This window comes from Chamaea fasciata, unplaced genomic scaffold (assembly GCF_029207755.1).
Source record: "Chamaea fasciata isolate MVZ Bird 193981 ecotype frontalis unplaced genomic scaffold, bChaFas1.0.hap1 SCAF_13, whole genome shotgun sequence".
Classification (NCBI taxonomy): domain Eukaryota; kingdom Metazoa; phylum Chordata; class Aves; order Passeriformes; family Sylviidae; genus Chamaea; species Chamaea fasciata.
In genome coordinates, this window is record NW_027094098.1 from 13,625,462 (window position 1) to 13,644,322 (window position 18,861).

General features: G+C 44.0%; 1 protein-coding gene across 5 annotated transcripts in view; it reads right to left on the reverse strand.

Annotated features, from left to right (window-relative positions):
* Positions 1-18,861, reverse strand: part of CADPS (calcium dependent secretion activator) — a 206,890-nt gene that overhangs the window by 65,158 nt on the left and 122,871 nt on the right. For 2 of the 5 annotated variants that reach the window (XM_066195040.1, XM_066195037.1), the window contains exons 13-18: positions 15,565-15,752; positions 5,407-5,508; positions 4,511-4,574; positions 3,637-3,760; positions 1,166-1,234; positions 284-301 (exon numbers count right to left, since the gene is read on the reverse strand). In XM_066195040.1, the coding sequence (XP_066051137.1) occupies positions 284-301; positions 1,166-1,234; positions 3,637-3,760; positions 4,511-4,574; positions 5,407-5,508; positions 15,565-15,752 (565 nt within the window). The remainder of the gene's footprint in view (positions 1-283; positions 302-1,165; positions 1,235-3,636; positions 3,761-4,510; positions 4,575-5,406; positions 5,509-15,564; positions 15,753-18,861) is intronic. The other 3 variants (XM_066195041.1, XM_066195039.1, XM_066195038.1) reach the window with 2 other exon arrangements.

Consider the following 18,861-nt stretch of genomic DNA (forward strand, 5'->3'; position numbering starts at 1 on the left):
TTTTGAAAAACAAGAAACCTTCTCTTTACAAAGACTAGATTCTCCTCTACAACTGTCTCCTAAGAAGGCACTACACCTCTACAGGGTATTTTTAATCTACGCTCTATTCTATGAAAAGAGGAAAAGGAGATTATGTAGACAGCACAAATTAACTCCTTAAGTATCAATGCATCTCCATTTTCAGCCTGAAGGAGTACATATCTTAAGGAGCTATGAAAATAGAAAACAAAATAAATATAACTCAACAGTCCTAACAATTTATAATGCATATACAATTGTTCACCTGCGTCCTTTTGATTCTCTATATGAAAGAGAGAAAGCAACAAGGAGAGAAAAGAGAGAAACAAGAACAGATATGCAGGATTAATGAGCAAGTGGACCGCACAGCCCCCCAGTTATGCATGATATATGACATTTGAAAAAAAGAAAAGTCGCCCCGTCTCGCCCCCCGCCCCCCCGAGCGTGGGGTTACCAAAGGAAGCTCCTTTCACGGAGGTGAGAGAAAACGCTGCACAAATAGAAAACCAGAGAGGGAGAGCTCTGAGGACACAGAGGGGGTCTCCGAGTGACAGCAGGGTCGGGGTGTCCCCTCCAGAGCTCGGTGCAAAGGAGTAAGTAAAAAAACTGAGGAGGAGAGCAAGTAGAGTGCATCCTTTCGCTGAGAGCTAACAGACAGGAGACATTAAGATCTGATGTACAGAGAAAGGACAGCCTTATACGATCTTATACACAGGATTGGGTAAAGATTTTATACGCAGGCAAAGGGATGGCTTTTTCCAAGTGTCCTTTATCTGACCTCTAGCTCACTTCTCCACAATGTAGCTGCTACCTTTTGATTGTGTACCAGTGACAAGCACTTTACAAACTGGGGTTACACAGAAGCAAAGTAAAAATGCATTCAGGTCACGGACATAGAGAGGAACTGAAAAAACTTACAGACAGTCTGAGTTTGTCACAAACAGATGGGTTAATTGTCTAACCTGGTTTAGGCTGATAGAAAGTGACTGGACTTCTCACACTGGGTTTCACAGACAGAAGCAACAGACAAGCCAATGCTAAAAGACTTGAAGCAAGGAGAGTGAGTTGGTTTGGATCTGGACTTTCTTGAGGTAATGAGAACAGAGAAAGTGAGGACAGCATGGAGAGGAGGGTGGTAGGTACTCACGAATGGTTAAATCCATCACTTGAGAGGCCAAGCAGAAGACAGGATGCTCATACATTTCTCTCTTTTTCCCTATAAAAGAGGATTTGGGCATGCAAGAGGCTTAGGTCAGAGGTAAAGAGGTTACAGGCTATAGGTCAGAGGAAAACTTCATATCAGGTTAAAAGGAAAGCCACAGAGTATTTTGGGATACACACAGGATAAAAAGAAGGAAAAAAAAAAAAGAACAAAAAGATAAAGGAGGGTTAAAATTTGAGATCTACTGGATTAACCATTCAGCATGCCCATGAGTCACAAGAGAGGCTGTGACCATGACTCTAGAGGTTTGCTCTGAACTGTTTGCAAGAATATAATGATCAAAACATCATGAATAGAGGGAAATAGAATTTCATTGGTTTAAGGCTCCGAGATACTAAGGATTTCAGCCTTCAGTATCTAAGGCTTTCACAGGTATTTCTTCATAAGCATAGCCTAAAGCACTGCTGCCACTGATTTGGTTCTGCATTTCTGAGGAAAGTGCCTTAAACGTGTGGCATTCAAATGTCATTCAAAAGCAAGATTTCAAAGCCATGTCCAGCGAACAGGAATGCATCTCACCAAGGTAAACTTGTCATTTGTTCTTCTAAGGAAGTATTTGAATAGACAGTGGACTATGCTCATGAGAGAAAACCTGATGCATGCAGCTGGCGGATGTTGGGTTGTTCAAATTAACAATCCCAGCATGCTTGGAAATTGGTGTTACAACCACTTTTGTAGAAATAGCATCAAAAAGTGGCTGTGGCCAATCACAGATAAAGGAGGAGAAAAGCAGAAGAGAGCAGATAGTGTGGAATGAACTATTTCCCTGAAAAGGCAGCTGGAAAAAAAAATAGGTTTGTTGCTTCAAAGTATTCCCAGACCTAAAGTCGCAGTGCAAAAAGAGGGCAGATAATTAACACAACCAAGAAGAATTGAGGCACAAAAGGAAAAGTACACACTAACTGTTCTACTTTGGAAATGAATGCATTTTTACTTACAGATCATAAAGTTTGTTTTTGCATAGATTTATCTGAAAGAAGAGAGCAAATCTTACCAACGAGTTAGTGATACTTATACAGAGAACCTAAGGGAGCCAGCCCTGGGTAGAAGCATCCATCAACAGAAAAGCTGTTTTTGATTCTCAGTCCTTCTCCATCCTTGTCAAGTATATTTAAATATTGCATTTTACAGAATACACCAATTAAAGTATCCTCTGAAGTTGAGTACTTCGATAAATTGCCTGATAATACAGTGCTTATGAAACCTTCATTCCTCCTCTATTTTTGTCACTCATTACCAAGTCAAGAGTTGATAAACATCCTTTTAGTGCCCAATTCTTAAGTGTTTCTCACTGGATGCATAACAATGAATTCATTACCACTGGTACACAATTTGCATCATTAGACAGAAAAAAAATGGAAAAAGAGAGGACATGTCATGTACAGAACCTGGACAATTTGCCATATAATAACAACCCAATTTTTCATGTAAACAAGAACTAAGAACAAATCAGAAGGAGTTTTAGTTTGGGGTGGTTTTTTTTTTTCTCCTCTCAATATTGTCCTATAGGCATACAACAATAATCTTGGCTGTAGGAAAGCTTCACATCACACATGACAGAAACCCAGAGTCTAGGGCAGAACATACCATTCATCTGGAACACACAGATTTAAGTAACTGGGAACTTGGAAAAAGTTGGGTGGGAGTTTCAAGTTGGGAATAACAGCCAACAAGGTACCAACATAAACTGATAACATATAAAGAACAACGAATTATAGAGCTTCAGTAACACACATCCTCCAGCAAACTTTAAAATGTCTTTTTGATGGCTACATGTGTCTCTGGTCACTGGTTATTATTCTCCCATAACTTAAAAGGTCAAAAATATCAGCTTTGCCAGATTCAGAGTGACAAGAAAGAAATCCGATGCAAGTATGGGATCACTGATCAATGACTGCAATGCAAACTGCAAAGACAATGAAACACACCCAGAAAAAAAGACATTTTAAATTGGCTACAAATGATTAAACATAGATTAAACAGTTTTTCAGCTTTTTATTTGTCATTTTTCTCCTGAAGTGTCACAAGCAATTAGCTGCACTATACCTTCAGCTGTAAAGATGACATCCCAAGTATTTCAAAATTTGTTCTTTAAAACCACGATGTGAGTCTGAATACTATACCACTGGCCAAATGCACTAACGATCAAAGGAAAAAAAAAAGCTACAGTTCTTCTTAACTGTTTCCTTTCTCTTTTCCAGAAAAAGAAACGATTTGCATAGTTTCCATTCTTAACTGCTTCCAAAGCCAACATCACAAAAATGATTCTGAATCACAACAGTTTTATCGATAAGAGAGTAATTAGCAGATGAGCTTTTTTTAAAGAGCTCCCAGCCACGTAAGTTGCCACCTAGAAACATAAGAAAAATTGTAATTTCAGAAAGGAAGAGCCTTACCTTCAATTTTGGCATACTCTGATAGTCGAGTATAATTGACTAGAGCTGCTTGCTCCAAGCATTTACGGATGACTGTTTTTACCTCCTCTTGAGGGACCGGAGTAACTATGTCTTTCATCAGAACCTTGACACAAGAAAATCTGATTTGTTGTGGCACACAGAACTGCTTTTCTCCAAGCCCAGCACAAACATCCATTCCTATGCTAGTGCTGTGTGGCTCTCAGGGCATGTGTACAATAAACAGGACTCACTACAAGGTCACCTTGGCCAGCCTAAGATGTGGGACCTATCCCTGCTGTATTATTCCCTGTCTGTATCTACACTCTATGGCATGCCCTCAAGTCTGTGATGATTTTTTAAAGTATGACATTAAGATCTATCATAACTTGCCCGGTGTCAGGCAATGTTTTGCCCTTCCCAGGCTCTACTGACTGGCTGGGGTTTGGGTCTGGACTTGGCCATACTGCAGGTTAGCAGAGGTGGGAAGGATGTTAGAGCAGCAGGAATGCTGGAAAGGGGATGGGGGGGATCATGGTCAGCAGGTTTTATACATCCAGAGGGACGCAAGGTGGGAATTTCACCAGGCAGCAGCCACGCATTGCTGACAAGGGTTTGTGATGTGGATCTTTGCCAGGCAGACCCTTCACCCTTACCTGACAACACAGACACAGGCCATGCTGCGTTTAGTGGTCAGGCTACACACGTGCCTCTCAGCTGAGGCAGGAGACACCAACCTCACCCAAGCCCCACACTTCAGCACCAGATTTCAATAATACATGTCCTATGCAAAACCAACAGCTCCTCAAGCTTTTTGAGATGGAAGGATACATGAAAACAGGTCATTTTAATTACTCTCTGTTATTCCTGTGCTTACCCTTTCCAGCAGCGACAGAGTGGCTTTCAGTGCACCCTCTGGACGGCCAAATGGAAAGCAGTACCTAGAAAAAGCACATCATCTTAGCATTAGAACAAGGGCACATGAATAAGCCTTTCTTGAGCTTTCCTAAACATGTGCAAGCAATTCTCTAGTCCCTCTGCCTGGAATGAGCAGTCTTTCTATAGAGCAGCTTTCTGAAAGGGTTTTTTGGTGCAGACTAGGGCAGCAAAAGAGAATATGGGTTAGTAATATATAGTAATATATGGGATAGTTTTAGCAGTTTCTTAAATCTGGGTGTCACCTGGAGAGTTTTTAGATCTCCTTGGAGAGATAATAGCATCTTCTTTTAAAAACGGGGGAAAAAACGCTCCTCTGGAAAGGGCATTTACTTCCAGCTGGAGACCTGGCAATGCACCAGGGTGTAGGTAACGCACATCACCTGTCCGTGAGTGAATGTACACAGCCTGCCAGACCTGATCAGTGTGCTGGGGACCATTCATCCCTTTTTGGGAGGGGGGGGTATCAAACCTTTTCATACTGTGACATCCCTGCAGAAAGCCCTGCCTGTCACTAGGGAGAAGGTAAATGGGTAATAACTGAGCAGAGAGGAACAGAGAATAAGAGGATGAGGGATTTTTTGTTGTTATATTTTAGAAAAAATCCACAGCTTTGCCATGCCTATGGCAGCAAGATGGTTTGAAATATCCTTTAAAGGATATATATTTAAAATCACACGCCAGCTATAAACATGCTTCACTGCCCTGTGTAGGTCTGTGTCACTTATGCAAAATTCCTGTGTGCATTCAAAACCTGCCTTTTGGCTTTGCTGCTTATAGGAGGGAGCTGTGAGGAAATCATTGCTCTCACATTCAGCCTGGGCTCTGTGCCTTTACCTGAAATGTGTGATCTGATTCTCTAGCAGCACACGAAGCCGCTCCTTGATCTCTTCGAAACGCTCTTTCTCATCCACCGTCACAGTTCCTATCCCGTCAGGCCTGCAGGAGAAATGCCACAATGACTCAGACTCCACCTCAGCACCCTGGGACCTCATCCCACGGCACATTGCCCTTTTCAAAAGGACCCTCACCAACCGTGAGACCCGGGACAGAGGATGTGCCATGCTGAGACAGGGGTGCCTGCAGCAGCACCACTGCCAAAGTATCAAAAATAAACAAACACACAAGTATCCTCTCTCACAGTGAAAATCTAGATGTGGACACCCCCCCAACCCCTTATCTTCGTTATTTAAGGAGCTGGGAAAAGCAGACTTCCCTCTAAATACAGGTATATGCAGGGAGTGCAATGCCAGCTCTCACATGAGGATTGAGCTGGTTGCTTGCAAAATAGGGACTGAATTTCTCCAGAAAAATTCAGCTGCTAATTTAACACAATTCACAGTATAAAAGAATATCAATGACATATATATAAACAGAATATAAAATTCTGCACTCCTTCATAGCTGCTGAATCACCCCATTATAGAGATTTCTTGAAGTGAACCATCTTCAATATATTCTGCTGAAATGTGCCTAAAGAGTGACACGCATTTTGCATTGGAAATGCAATGCCTCTTTGGTCCCGTATTTTAATTTATAAAAATTAACACATTATGCAATTTATTGCAAATTTTCTCAGACTACTTGATGCTCCTCTATTTAAGGAGTGCACAGGAGTGTGTTGTGAGACACCCAGGTCCTGCTGCCTTGGGGTATTTCTCATCTTTCACCGAGCACAGAAAATCCCTGCTGAGGCTCTTCCTGGGGGCTGGATAATGCCATGATCCCTGTGCTCTTCCATCCCATACCTCTGCTGATGCCAACCCACCCAGGAGCCGAGAGCAGCAATCCCCTCCTTCTTCCCCACACCCACACGGCAAAATCCGCCGCGCAGCAGCATCCCAGGCGGGAGGAGAGACTGAGCCTGATCCATCCATCCACCAAAGGCAATCATTGGCACTGCTTCCATTGCTGGAGAGCAAACTCTGAGGATCTGTGTACTCCTGGGCAACTCTGCTGGCACAGGCAATCTTTAGGTAATGTAAGACATCTTAAAATTGAACAAATGTTCTTACTTAAAGGCCTCCCCCAGTGTTCAGCTTAAGCTGCATAAATCCGCAGCACTAGACTGGTTTGGCTTTACAAAAGACTTGGCAAGGGATTACAAAGCTTCTAATGAACCTCCTGTCAGGGGTTAATTGGTTGGCTTTATTTTCCTCTTAAAGAATCAAAGGCCCTAAACTTAAAAAAGAAAAAAAAATCTATAAAAAAATTAAAATCTATAAAATCTGTGCAATCACTTCTCCTCGACCCTACATTTAGTAAGCTCTTAATATCATAAATATGAACTCTGATATTCCAACACAGGTGAATAAACCATTAAAACATTTGGGAAGAGGAACTTGCAAACCGTACATGATATTTACTGCAAAATTTTAAAGCTAAATATACATTAAATAAAACTTGCAACATGGACACAGAAAAAGACTTGAATACCAGGGCATGTATTTAAAGTTAAACAGCATTTAATCAGAATCTTTATTTGATTATTTGCCAAATTCAGTTGTGTATTAAGGAAAAAAACAGGAAAAAAAGATTTAGGCTGAAACTTGGATAAAATGTCTCAGCTGGGGAACACATTTTATAAACAATTTTGGAAGTATGGATCTGGTCTCATTAGTAACTAATTAGTACTAGTTATTTTGAAAAAATGAGCAAGCCACAAAAAAACCCAAATTAGATATTGAGCAAAAATTAATGTCTTAACATGCTTAATATAATTTATTCCAAAGTTCCATAAAATATTTAATATTCAGAAAGAGATGTCCATGCCTTTTGTGATGCTGTGCACCTCACAGTGCCTCGTTTGCTCCCATGCAGAGAGAGATAATTCAAGGCAGACCACAATAAATGCCATATAGAAAGGTGCAGAGTTGAAACTCTCATTTGACTTTTGGCATTTGGTCCTTGCCCTGTACCCACAACAGCTCAGAGTGTCACTGGGTTAATTTTATCAGCACTGACAAATGAGGGAGTAAAAGCTGCCTGCCCTGGCAGTGATTTGCTGTGGGACTGGAAATGGTCAGAAAATTGTGCTACCCTTTGCGGGGTCAATAACCTCAACTGGTGAGATTTAATGGCAGGACCTGACAGCTCGGGCTGGGTCGCAGCCCTCTCACATGAATCTCAGCTTCTCACTGTACTCAAAGCACTCACCACGCAACGACTCGTGGTGGACACCCAGCTCCGGCTGACCTGACAGCATCAGCTGTGTCCTGGCCAGGCAGTGGCAGCTCTGGAAGCATCACTGACCCACACAAAGACAAAGGATGGGCTCTGGAGAGAAAACCTCTGGCCAATGTGGCTTTTGCCCAAGTCACAACACCTGATGAGATGCCAACCAAACCCCTAAGTCACACACACACAGTGAAAGCTTAATTCTTTGGTCCTCCCCTTTCTGGGACATGTGTGAGCCAGGAGGACACAAACTCAGTGCCTCTGGCCTCCGGTCCCTCCACGCCAGGTGTAAGCACAAGCCATTCTCATGTCTCATGCAAACTTGAGACAATCTACAGGTCAGCTGTAGCCATTTTTGGAGCAGTGTGGATGTCTGGAAGGGCCTGCCAAGCGAGAGCCATCACCACGGCAAGGACTCCCTTTCTCACCCAGCTGTGGACTATATCGCATCTGACATGATGAGCATCTCTTGAATCTACCTTTCAGATTTTCGGCAAACCATTTTCTCACTGTCCTTCACAAAGTTGACATTTTCGGCAGCATGATAGGAAAGATGTCATGTCGGCTGCTTTTCAAGTTGTTGTCACAGTGGTTAGCACCAGTTCTGTCATCTTTGCTTTCCTCACAATCCCCCATCTTGAGCCATGTCACAAATAATAATACTTCTGATGTTTTTGTCAAATTTCAAATACTATAACCCGGTTGCACATCTTTGGATTTACTAGTTATGTTAATCTTTGTTGCTCATCTTCCCAGAAGCTGAAGCATTAGAAACTCATTAATTAGTGACAAATGCAGGATATAGATAGAACTGGAAAAACACTACCCAAAGCCTTCCACTTAATTTATTAGCTCGATAATTTTGAAACCTAATTAAATATTCAAGTCAAATATACTTTGAAAATATAATCCTTCTGAGGGAACATATTTATTTTCCCTTTTGCAAGAACACAAAGGATATATAGCTTAGCATGACTGTAATTTAAGATTCACTTCTGTGCACAAGACAATTTCAGTACACGGCTGATGGGGCTGAAAAAAACCCCCAGGAGAAGCTCAAGCTGCACAGCTCATCCTGATGCTTATTGGCAATTTTGTTTTCAGCAAAAGTGTCCAGCTCAACTTTGATACTAGCTATTTGATCTCATGGACAGAAGCATCAACTCCTGCAGTGAGCAGCATCTCTCAAAGCTGCAGGAACTGATGTTCTCACATACAATCCACAACCACATCACTATTGCACTGAAGCAGTGATGAGAAGTGAGAGGAGAGCAAAAGGGTGGAACAGAAGTTTTGGATGTACATGATATATACAAATGCATGAGGGACAAAATGGGTTTGGGTCTATGAATTCAGCCGGACAAACAACATTAATGTCTCCATCTGTGTGGAGAGACAATTCCATCCAATTCTCTATAGCTACTGCTCACGGGTACTTGAGGTGTACGGCAGAAGCTGTGGGCAGAGAGGGAAGCAGAAGGGCAAAAAAGGCAAGAAAAATAACTAACGAGATTTTTAATTATAAGTAAACAAGTTTCAGATCACTCCTTCTGCTGCAGATTCACTGTGTTGGCTCTAAACTAGTAAATTCCCACTGTAAATATTTCATATGAAAAGTTTTAAATGCCACTTTCCTAATCCCCCCATGTTTTTAAGTTTTAAGCCACAAAAACAACAACATCAACAAAGCAGGTGGTGAATTTAAAAAAAAGGGTTGCAATTTAAACAGCAAAAATGATAGTCCTTGTTTAGCTTAGATGGTTTGTGCAAATTCCGGGGTTAATTATAAATTATAATTAGGACCTGTGATCCTTAGGCCACTGCTTTATTCTACAAGTCCCGCCTCCCCCCATGCCCTTTTCTAATTATACCCGGTGCCCCCAGGGCTAGTTATGCTGCTAAAACAAATATATCAAAATGATTTTTTAACAAAGACTAATATATGAAGCAATAGCATGCATTTGTATGCAATTATAAATACACAGTATAGCTGCAGCGCGTTAATCTCTTTGACATAAGCCTCCATGAAATACCACGTCGGCTTCTAAATGAAAAGACATATCATCTTTTACACCTTTTATGTTTAACTTGTCTACACTTTTTTTTTTTACTGGGGAAAATATTGCTTACACGTAGCAAACAGATCTTTGCACGCACTGTGAGCCCTGGCATGCAGAGCCAAGGGAAAAAAAACAATGTCAAAAACTGATGCAAATAATTTGATTTTTTAAGTAACAACTCAAATATAAAACACGTGCTGCCTTCAGCTCCCTTGCTGGTTGCCAGGTGCAGCACATATGAGCTATACAGTAAACATCGATGATTAGTGCCTTGGACGGCATGTGTCAGGAGAGGCTTTCGCAGGATCCCTCGCAGGAGGAGTTGCCTGCGCAGTCCCACCGGTTGCATGAGGACGGGCTCTGGGGATGTGGGCAGGATCACGGCTGCCTCTCACATCTCCCCCAGCAGACCAGACCTGAAAGAGTCCACCTGCCTACATCCCTGGGAATAAAAGCGTATTCAGCAAACATTGATTTTCCCCAACTCTCCTTTCTTCTGGGGACTCACACCGTGCGGGAAACGTCGGTGAGAAGGCCTTTGTTCACCTCAGCGCTCCTGCCGCTGCCCTGGCTGCCCGTGAGGTGCTGCCGAGCATGGGAACCATTTAATCTCCCAACTCCTGCCTTCCTTCGGTGCCGCTGAGCATGGGAACCATTTAATCTCCCAAATCCTGCCTTCCCTTCGCTCGGGCTCTCCTCCACGCCGCAGCGCCGAGCCAAGTCACGGCTCATTGATTCCCATGTGCGATCCGCACCCCTGATGCACTGCGCCGGCACCGGATGGTTTCTGAGCCCTGCCATCCCACACCCATTGTGATGAATCCTGTCAGCCTCTTGCACTGAGCTGGTGACCTGCTGGTGGCTGGCAACCCAGCCCTTCAGCTGGGTTGATGCAGCGCATCCCATCCGACAGACAGCAGGAGCTGTGTCACCACGGGCTGATGGCGGGGCTGGATGGGACACGGAGCTGGCACTTCACGGCAGGGGACAGCATCACACCCTGCCAGATTGAACCTGCCTTACTGCAGCCAGGGCAGAGCATCTGAATGAGATGTGGAAACTCAACACAAAGATCCAGGGGAGTACACGAAGATATCGTGATGAAAGTGTATTTACTTTGCTTGAGGGACAAAAATAATCCTGTACTTCTTTTGTTTCAACTTGCTGTGTGGAAATCTTTATGTGAAACAGACCAAATATGTAATTACAATACAATGGAAAAAATGGCAGGTATGTCATGAAGAGTTTTCAATTCCTGAAGGTTTGTGACAATAGCATATTTCTGCTGGGTTTACAGTTGTAAAAACAGTAATGAAAGGTAATGGCAACATTAGCTAACGAAATAGCTTCTTCTTGAAAACAAGTTTGACACCGTTAAATACAGTTTACAGATGAAAGGGAAGTCACTAATATACCAAATTAATAAACAGAGAGACCTCTAACTCGTCCCTGGGTAAATAGTCGTTGAAAAACTTAGAGAAAATTATGGTGCTTGGTTGTTATTAGACTGGAGGGAATGCAACCCCGCATCCTGATTTTGATAAGCTCAGTCTGTTAATATTTAGCATGCAAACGATCAATATTTAAGTCTGATTTTTAAAAGTTTGGGATTAACAAGCACAAAAAGAGTTTTTCATGGTGCTAACTTTAAAATTTAAGAATAATACTATTCTATGTCTAAATAAAAAAAAAATGCACAAGTGAAACCAAGGCCATTCCTGAAAGCCACTTCTTTGCAAGGGGCTGGAGCCACTGCTCAAGATTTAGGCACTAACTTTGGACCTAGAAAAACTGAGCTCAACTTTCTGTTGCACAATGCTTCTCCCATGTGCAGACAGGGAAGCAGTGAGGCTCCTCTAACACATCACCACTCTGTACGCCAAACAACACTGGCAGTACTGTTACAGGCCTTCTACATGAGAACAGCAAAAACAGGGAGAGAGAGGCCAGGGAAAGACCTTAGTGGTGCTGTCTTTCACAATTTCATCCCAAATCATAATGTCTTTTCAAAACCATTCCTGCTCTTGCCTTTGCTAGTTCTGTGGAGGATTATTGATACAGAAAATACACAGTGGTGGTACCTCAAGCAAAGAAACATGAATAAACATATGACACATGTTGTTGGATGTCAGGATAATTCTGTGCCTTTACTACCTGTCCCCTATGTAAATACATCAGATATCGCATTTTTTTCATAATGATAGGTCTTTACAAAAGGCAACCTGTGATACCAAGTGGACAAAACTCCACTACCAACTGATGAGTGACCACAACAATTAAGAAGCATTGAGTTCCTCAGTCTCAGTGAAGAGCAAGTATCTGAGGACAGTAAACCATGTAGATATTGCTCTTGCTGGTCCCTGTTTTCCTCACATCCTGAACTTGCATAGTCAGGTGTCTCAGGAGGTGAAACTTAGGGCAAGTAATTTACATTGAACTCCATGTTTACTTGTGAAAAAGATGAAATTAAAAGAAAAATTACGTGGACTGCCATGCACATAGCAGTGATTTACAGCCTTGGTATGGAGAGATCATGTCAGGGGTCTGAATGACCCCAAAGGCTGGAGGAGACCAAACTCTGACATGTAAGGCAACAAACTGTCCAAAAATCCCATTTTGACCACTTCACCTGCTGCAGCCACAGGGCCAGCCCCAAGCTAGAGCTGCATTTCCACCAGCAGCTTTCCTGCTCCTGTCCTGGCTGCGGCGCGGCAGCGCTGCCGAGGCGGGAGCTGGACGGGTGAGGAGGCATCATCCCCACACTGACACCTGTCATCCTGTCAGCCTTGACCTTCAGGCTGTCCTCAGCATCCACAGCCTGCCTGCACTTCCCGCTGACTGCGAGCGACTGTTGTCTCGCTGCCTGACCTTATGCAAACACGATACAAACAGACAGCCCACCTCAGCTCCATCACTGTCTGCTGCTAATACAGGAGATTGATAGCCACATGAAATTATCTCCCTGCTCGACTTTCATTACTGGGTGGCATATTCTGTCTGACAGCCAACTTCGTCCTGGGGAAAGTTAAACCACCCATTCAGGGGTTTTTACTGTCTAAAAGTGAAGGAACTCTTTTTTATGAAGAAAATCAACACTTTTTCAGATTCGATGCAAAAAGAAGGCTTTGTTAAACATAAAAACGTCTTGCAACTCAGTCTTTCCCAGACCACTGTGCGTCCCAACAACAATGCAATGCGTGGCCATTCCAAGATGTTCTGTTGGGTGCTGCCCAGGTACTGGGGTAGGTGTGCCACCTTGACAACTTTTACATGGAAAGTTTCAGCTCTGCTATGAGCTGTAAGTTTCCTGGAGAGAGCAGGGCCACTCATAAGACAATGAGCAATGTATGGACACATCAAGTGGGAGGGAGGGGCAGAGCTAAAGTGAGCGTGGCCTTACACACATCACAATTGCCAGTGAGGACTGCATGGGTAAATACTGGCTTTCCATCGCTCTCTGCCAGCCAGCTTGCAAATGCATGATGCAAGTGGCCTCAACAGCTCCCTGAAAAGAAATCGTGACTCTTCCACTCAGATATTCAGACTGCTTAGAGTAGATACAAAGATACGGAGCCGCGTTTTTCTCTGAGACCTCCTGTGGTCTCTTTCTGTGACCTTCTGGTAGCAAAAGCCAGACGCTGCACCCCGCAGACTCCATGGCAAACTGTTGGGTGTTAAGCAGAGCCTGCCCTTGGTGGGAACGCGCAATGCTGCAGCCTTGCAGCTCCCACACAGAGCCTCCCGCAATCCCCAGGCAACAGAGAGACGGCACAGACCAAGAAGGAACATGAACCTTCAGCTTTCGGATGTGAAGTCAACTGTCAGCTAAAGACAGCTAAGTCATAGCAAGACACCTCATTCCTTTCTTGGAATATTTTAAATGAGTGACTGGAATAGCCCATCCGTGGCCAAATTGCCCCTCTGGCAGCGCCCAGCAGGTCCACACACGGCACAGCAGCCACACACGGCCCTGGACAGTTGTACAGCATGGGACTGGTTAGAAAGCATGACATTTTCCTGGGCCCACAACTCTCCAGCGCCACGGAGAGAGAATGGGAGATTGTCACCTTGGCCCTATACCATCAGATACCTCCTGCCACCAACCCTGATGAAGAGGAAGCTTCCACCCTGGCTGTGCTGGACTCTGTGGAGAGAGGTACATGGAGTAGCTGTGATGAGCATCCCACCTCCTCCCCGTAAAGGGCCAGATGGGCTTTGAGCCAAGTCCTGTTCCCACACCAGCTGTGTGCTGAGATGAGTCCTGCCTAGGACAAAGGGCAGTGGGGCACCCACTTCCACTGCCTGGTCCCATCCCCTAAACACCATGTGAGCCATCTCCTAAACACACACCTAAGAACCTCAGTCTCTGATCCCCAATGGGACTTGGGTGCCCAAATGCTATCCAGCCCCCAGGAGAGCATGTGATCTGAATGCTGGAGTCAGGCCTCCCTCAGCCGTGGGGGTGCAACTGCCCAGTGTGCTCAGTGACTGAGGAGCCCTCTGCAACACACTCCTGTGCACTGCACACTTTCGCTTACCTTTTCGGCTCTGGATTCGGCTGGGTTTTGGGCTCCTTCTTTTTTTTGGACTCCTTTTTGGAATCCTTTTTTGTCTCCGTTTCAGCGGCAGAGGCTTTGCCCCCCTCGCCGTCTGCACTTGGCTGTGACCCACCAAGTAATTCTGCCATGAGTTGGCTTGGGGGAGTGATTGGAATGCGGGGGGCAAGGCCGGCAGCAAAAGCGAAAGAAACAAGAAGAAAGCATGAAAAACTTCAAAATAAAACAAAAGGAAATTAGGCTGAAAGGAAACAACTGAAATCGTATAACAATTGGCAAAGAAAGAACGAATGAGCAACGGAAAGTCAGAACTAAAAAAGAAACTAAGGAAGCAAAACTTCGTTTCCATGACAAGATGTATGAAAGCAACTGCAAAAGCAAGCGACAGCCTTGCAATGTGAAACCTGGGCAATGTGTGTCGTAATTCAAGGTGGTATTTACCAGAGGGTATATGAAAACACCTAATTATTTTATAACATTCCTTTCTTCAGCAACACACGTAGGATACAAAATGATATCTCAAAGTATACAATATAAATTAACAAAAAAGAAAACAGGAAAAGAAGCTGCAATAGATGCTACAGCTGTCAACAAAATAAACAGAGAGGGAGGAAAAGCACAGCTCCAGTTCCTCCCATCAAAGGTTTGTCACATTTGAAAGAAAGGAACTGACTTCTTCTGAAACTGAAATTGCTTTGTAACAGATCAAGATAAAAGTTTCAGCTATGTCTAAGCAATTTCTGAACTAATGTCACGTGGGCTTTAAATGAGACATGGGTGCCCAAGGGCTTAAAGCCCTTCTGAGCACTGAAGTTTGATACTGCTGAAAATTTCACGCTACAGCTTGTCAGATCCTCTTGCACAGCAATTATAATCAGCACAGTGCATCATTTACCTCTATTTATTCAACCCATGACAGTCGCAGGGACTGCAACCCTATCTTGTTCAGAACTGCATCTTAGCAAGTGCCTGGGCAAGTAAGTTAAAAACCTTCATTTCTGGATCCTCTATGTGCATTTTTACTGCTTACATTAAACAAGCAACGAAACAAACAAACAAACCGACTATGCCACTAGAAGTGCTGCTGCCAAACATCCACTGTGAAAACAAATTGGGGACTGTTGTGCATTATCCAAGGAAACCTATATTTGACAAAGTCATCCCTTGTTGGCAGGGCACTGCTAGGCAAGAAGAATTCCTTACCTGTTGCCATGAACATGTGATGCACAAAAGGCAAAGCTGTAGTGAAGTAAGGTGGGGTCAATCATAGCTCCGTTTTCTGCGCGCTCTAGCAAATCTCTGAGGTAGCAGAGATGTCTGTGACAGCCTCTCACTCCATTACGTGCACAATACTCATCTAGCACAAAGACCTGGCCAGGACTAAACCAGCCCTGTTTAGAAATAAAGAGACTTGATTTTAAATATAAGTTATTAAATACAAAGGCTATCAGATTTGGAGGTGTAGTGGTCAACTGTTCTAATAAAAGAAATACAAACCTAAGGCTACATTAAGAAAAAAGGAGAGAGGTCACTCAAACAATACAGTCTGTACATCATCACCCAAACACAGCATATACTCAGTGCAACCATTAACAAAAACATATTATGCTACCATTAAAGGGAAATGTCATTTAAAATGCTGAAAAGTTAGGCCAGTTCATGTCAGTGCCTAGCAAAAAAATACAAAGGAAAAAAAAGACACCTTTAAGAGATTACAAGATCTGGTTATTTAAACAGTGTGGAACAGTAGTCTCATTCTGGGGATGGGATTGTATATTTGGCCGGGAGCAGGATGATTGATTTAGGGGAAGAGGACAGAGGATTACACTGAAAAATAACTTCTCTTGCATCTGGCAGGTAGGAAGGTCCTGCAGATGGAGGAAGGCGATTCTGCAGCATCAAAAAAGGGACGTTTCCCACTGTCCTTATTGCGTGCTGCTGGCGACAACGCTCTGACATCGCCCAGCTCCTTGGCACCAAAACAAGGGGAGCTCTGCTCAAGAGCAGGGCTCCTTTACACATCCAGGAACCTCAGACCATTTCTTTGTATCAGTCCTGAGGGGCTGGTGACAGAAGGCTTGTGGTGCAATGTCCAGACTCCCAAGGAGGACGCCCTTCCCTGCAGGGGGATGGCTCCGGTGAAGGTCCTGGGACAGCCGAAGTGGAGCGAGCCTCTGCCTTCAGGAAAGGGGCTAACGAGAACAAGAATAATCTCGTAGATCGCTTTTCAAAACGCTGCAAAATCGTCAATATTTACATGGAAATTTGGATGCTAAACAATTGCTAAGACGCAGCTCTGGAATGCATCAAGCTGCAAAATCTTTCATCATTTAATTGAAAAGTTCCTGCAGCGGGCGGGAGAGTAGTTGAGGCAGAGCACTGCCCCTATAGGCAACTTCTTTGCCACCCCATCTGTTACCCCAAATGCTACATCTTAGAAACAACACTGCTGTGAAAGATTAAAATATATTTTCTACCACTCAGATGACACCAAATCTTTTCTAGATGCCAAAATAGCTGCTTTGAAAAGAGTTGAAGAAATATCAATTAAGAGCTCAAAGACATAGAGAAGGATTTGCTCATCCTTATTGGGCCAACTCCAAAACAGATTGAGAAAAGAATTAAAATAATGAGGGGAAAATGATAGATATAGGGAGTAGCTACAGTGCTGGGATCACTAGAAGTGCACATTTCAAAATGAAGACACAGAACAATGCAGATGGGACGGCCCTCTGGAAGGCTATTTTTTGGGAGGGGTGTATTTTGCCTTCACCACTTTTATTGGTATTTTTGTCCTCTTTTTGGTTGGTGGTATTATGCTTGATTATGGAGTTCTTTATGTTGCCTGTTTGTTACATCCTTAGACCATCTCTTGTCTCTCTTCACGTGAGTCTTTGGTGATCAGGCATGTAAAAATATGGAAATGTCATGATTGCTGTGCTTTTGGATAGAGGGGTAGCAGCGCAGCTGAAATTGTGATATTCACCTAGTACAAAGAAAGAACTCATTTCTCCCTATGGGGTGAAATCTTGGCTCTACTGACAGTGATGGGAAGGCTGGCACTGATTTCACTGGAGTCAAGTATCAGTCTGAGGCAAAGGAAGCAGAGGCTGAACCCAGCGATCTGGAGCATGCCACATTGCTCCCCTGAATTGGGGTCTGCGATGTGCTGCTTCTCAGGAGAACAGAAGGGATGATGGTAAACACCCAAAATCGCTGCCATGGTGCAATGAGGGGAAGAGTGAGCAGCGATCAGAGGTTCAGTGATAAGCCCCAGACCTCATGAGAGCAAAGGCAGCAGATCCAGAGCCCAGAAGGATCAGGAGGTCTTCCTTTGCATGGCAGAGGTAGGAAATAAAACACTTGCTGCTGAATGGGGATCCAATGGAGCAGTAAACGCTGCTCCCCACAGCCCCAGAAAAAAACCCCAAAGTTTGATGGAAAGCCATATTCAGACAGACCTCCGATATCATCAGGCAGATCCTGCCTCTTGATGAAGATGTGCCTGGCCCAACAAGCTGACACCCAGCCAGCCTGGCAAATGCAGCTGACAGCGATGACACATGGGGTGTCTGTCCCCAGTGCAGAAAGGCGCAGCTCAGCGTGGCCTCACAGATTGTCTCCAATGACATGAGGAAACCTGGGGGGGCAATGGAGGAAGGGCACAGAGCACAAGGAGCTCCAGTGACTGTGTTCAACAAGCTGAACTGCTCTGATAAAGAGACATGTCCCAGGCACCAGCAGGGGATGCCAGGGGAGCTGCAAAAAGCAAGGCTTGGTCAGGGCTGGTGACACATAGGCCAGTTGTCTACAGACAAATGCAGCTTTTGAGAAAACCAGAGTTTTCGAGGGAAATTACACATTTCAGTAGCTGAATTTTTCCATTTATCATAGGAAATCCACGAAAATTTCATCTTGGTGGCCTGCTTCATGGATCTCTTAACCTGACTCCCTCACATCATCTCAGTTAGGCTGGGTATGCTGAAGACCTTCCCCTGGTACATGCTGGGCTGTATAATGCAAATTCTATGAATGCTGACACATCACGGGCAATACAGCTCCAGCAGAGAGACAGCTGTGTGAGCTGGATGCTGGCAGTGGGTGGGGATGTCTTGGGAAGAGTTGGAGGGCAGTTTCAGAAACAACACACATGTCCAAGTGAAAAGAATGAAGACCCACGCATGTGTGGGGTCCATACTAAGCTGGACCAGCTGAACACTCTTCTCAGAAGTCCAGGAAATACTCTGAGTGTGACAAAATTATCAATTTGTGAATGATGGGCAAGACCCCTCTGTAAGGCTCTGCAGAAAGTGTTCTTCCCCCTCCCCAGCACAGAGCTCTCTGCCAGTAAACATCACTTCTGCCGTGGCTGGGCTGAGCCAGCCAGGCTGTTTGTTTTCCTAGGGATGCCTGGCTCAGCCCATGACTGGGCTCACAATAACATTGTTTAACCTGGTTCCACAGAAAGGAAGCAATGCTGAGTTATCCTCTGTGCCAGGG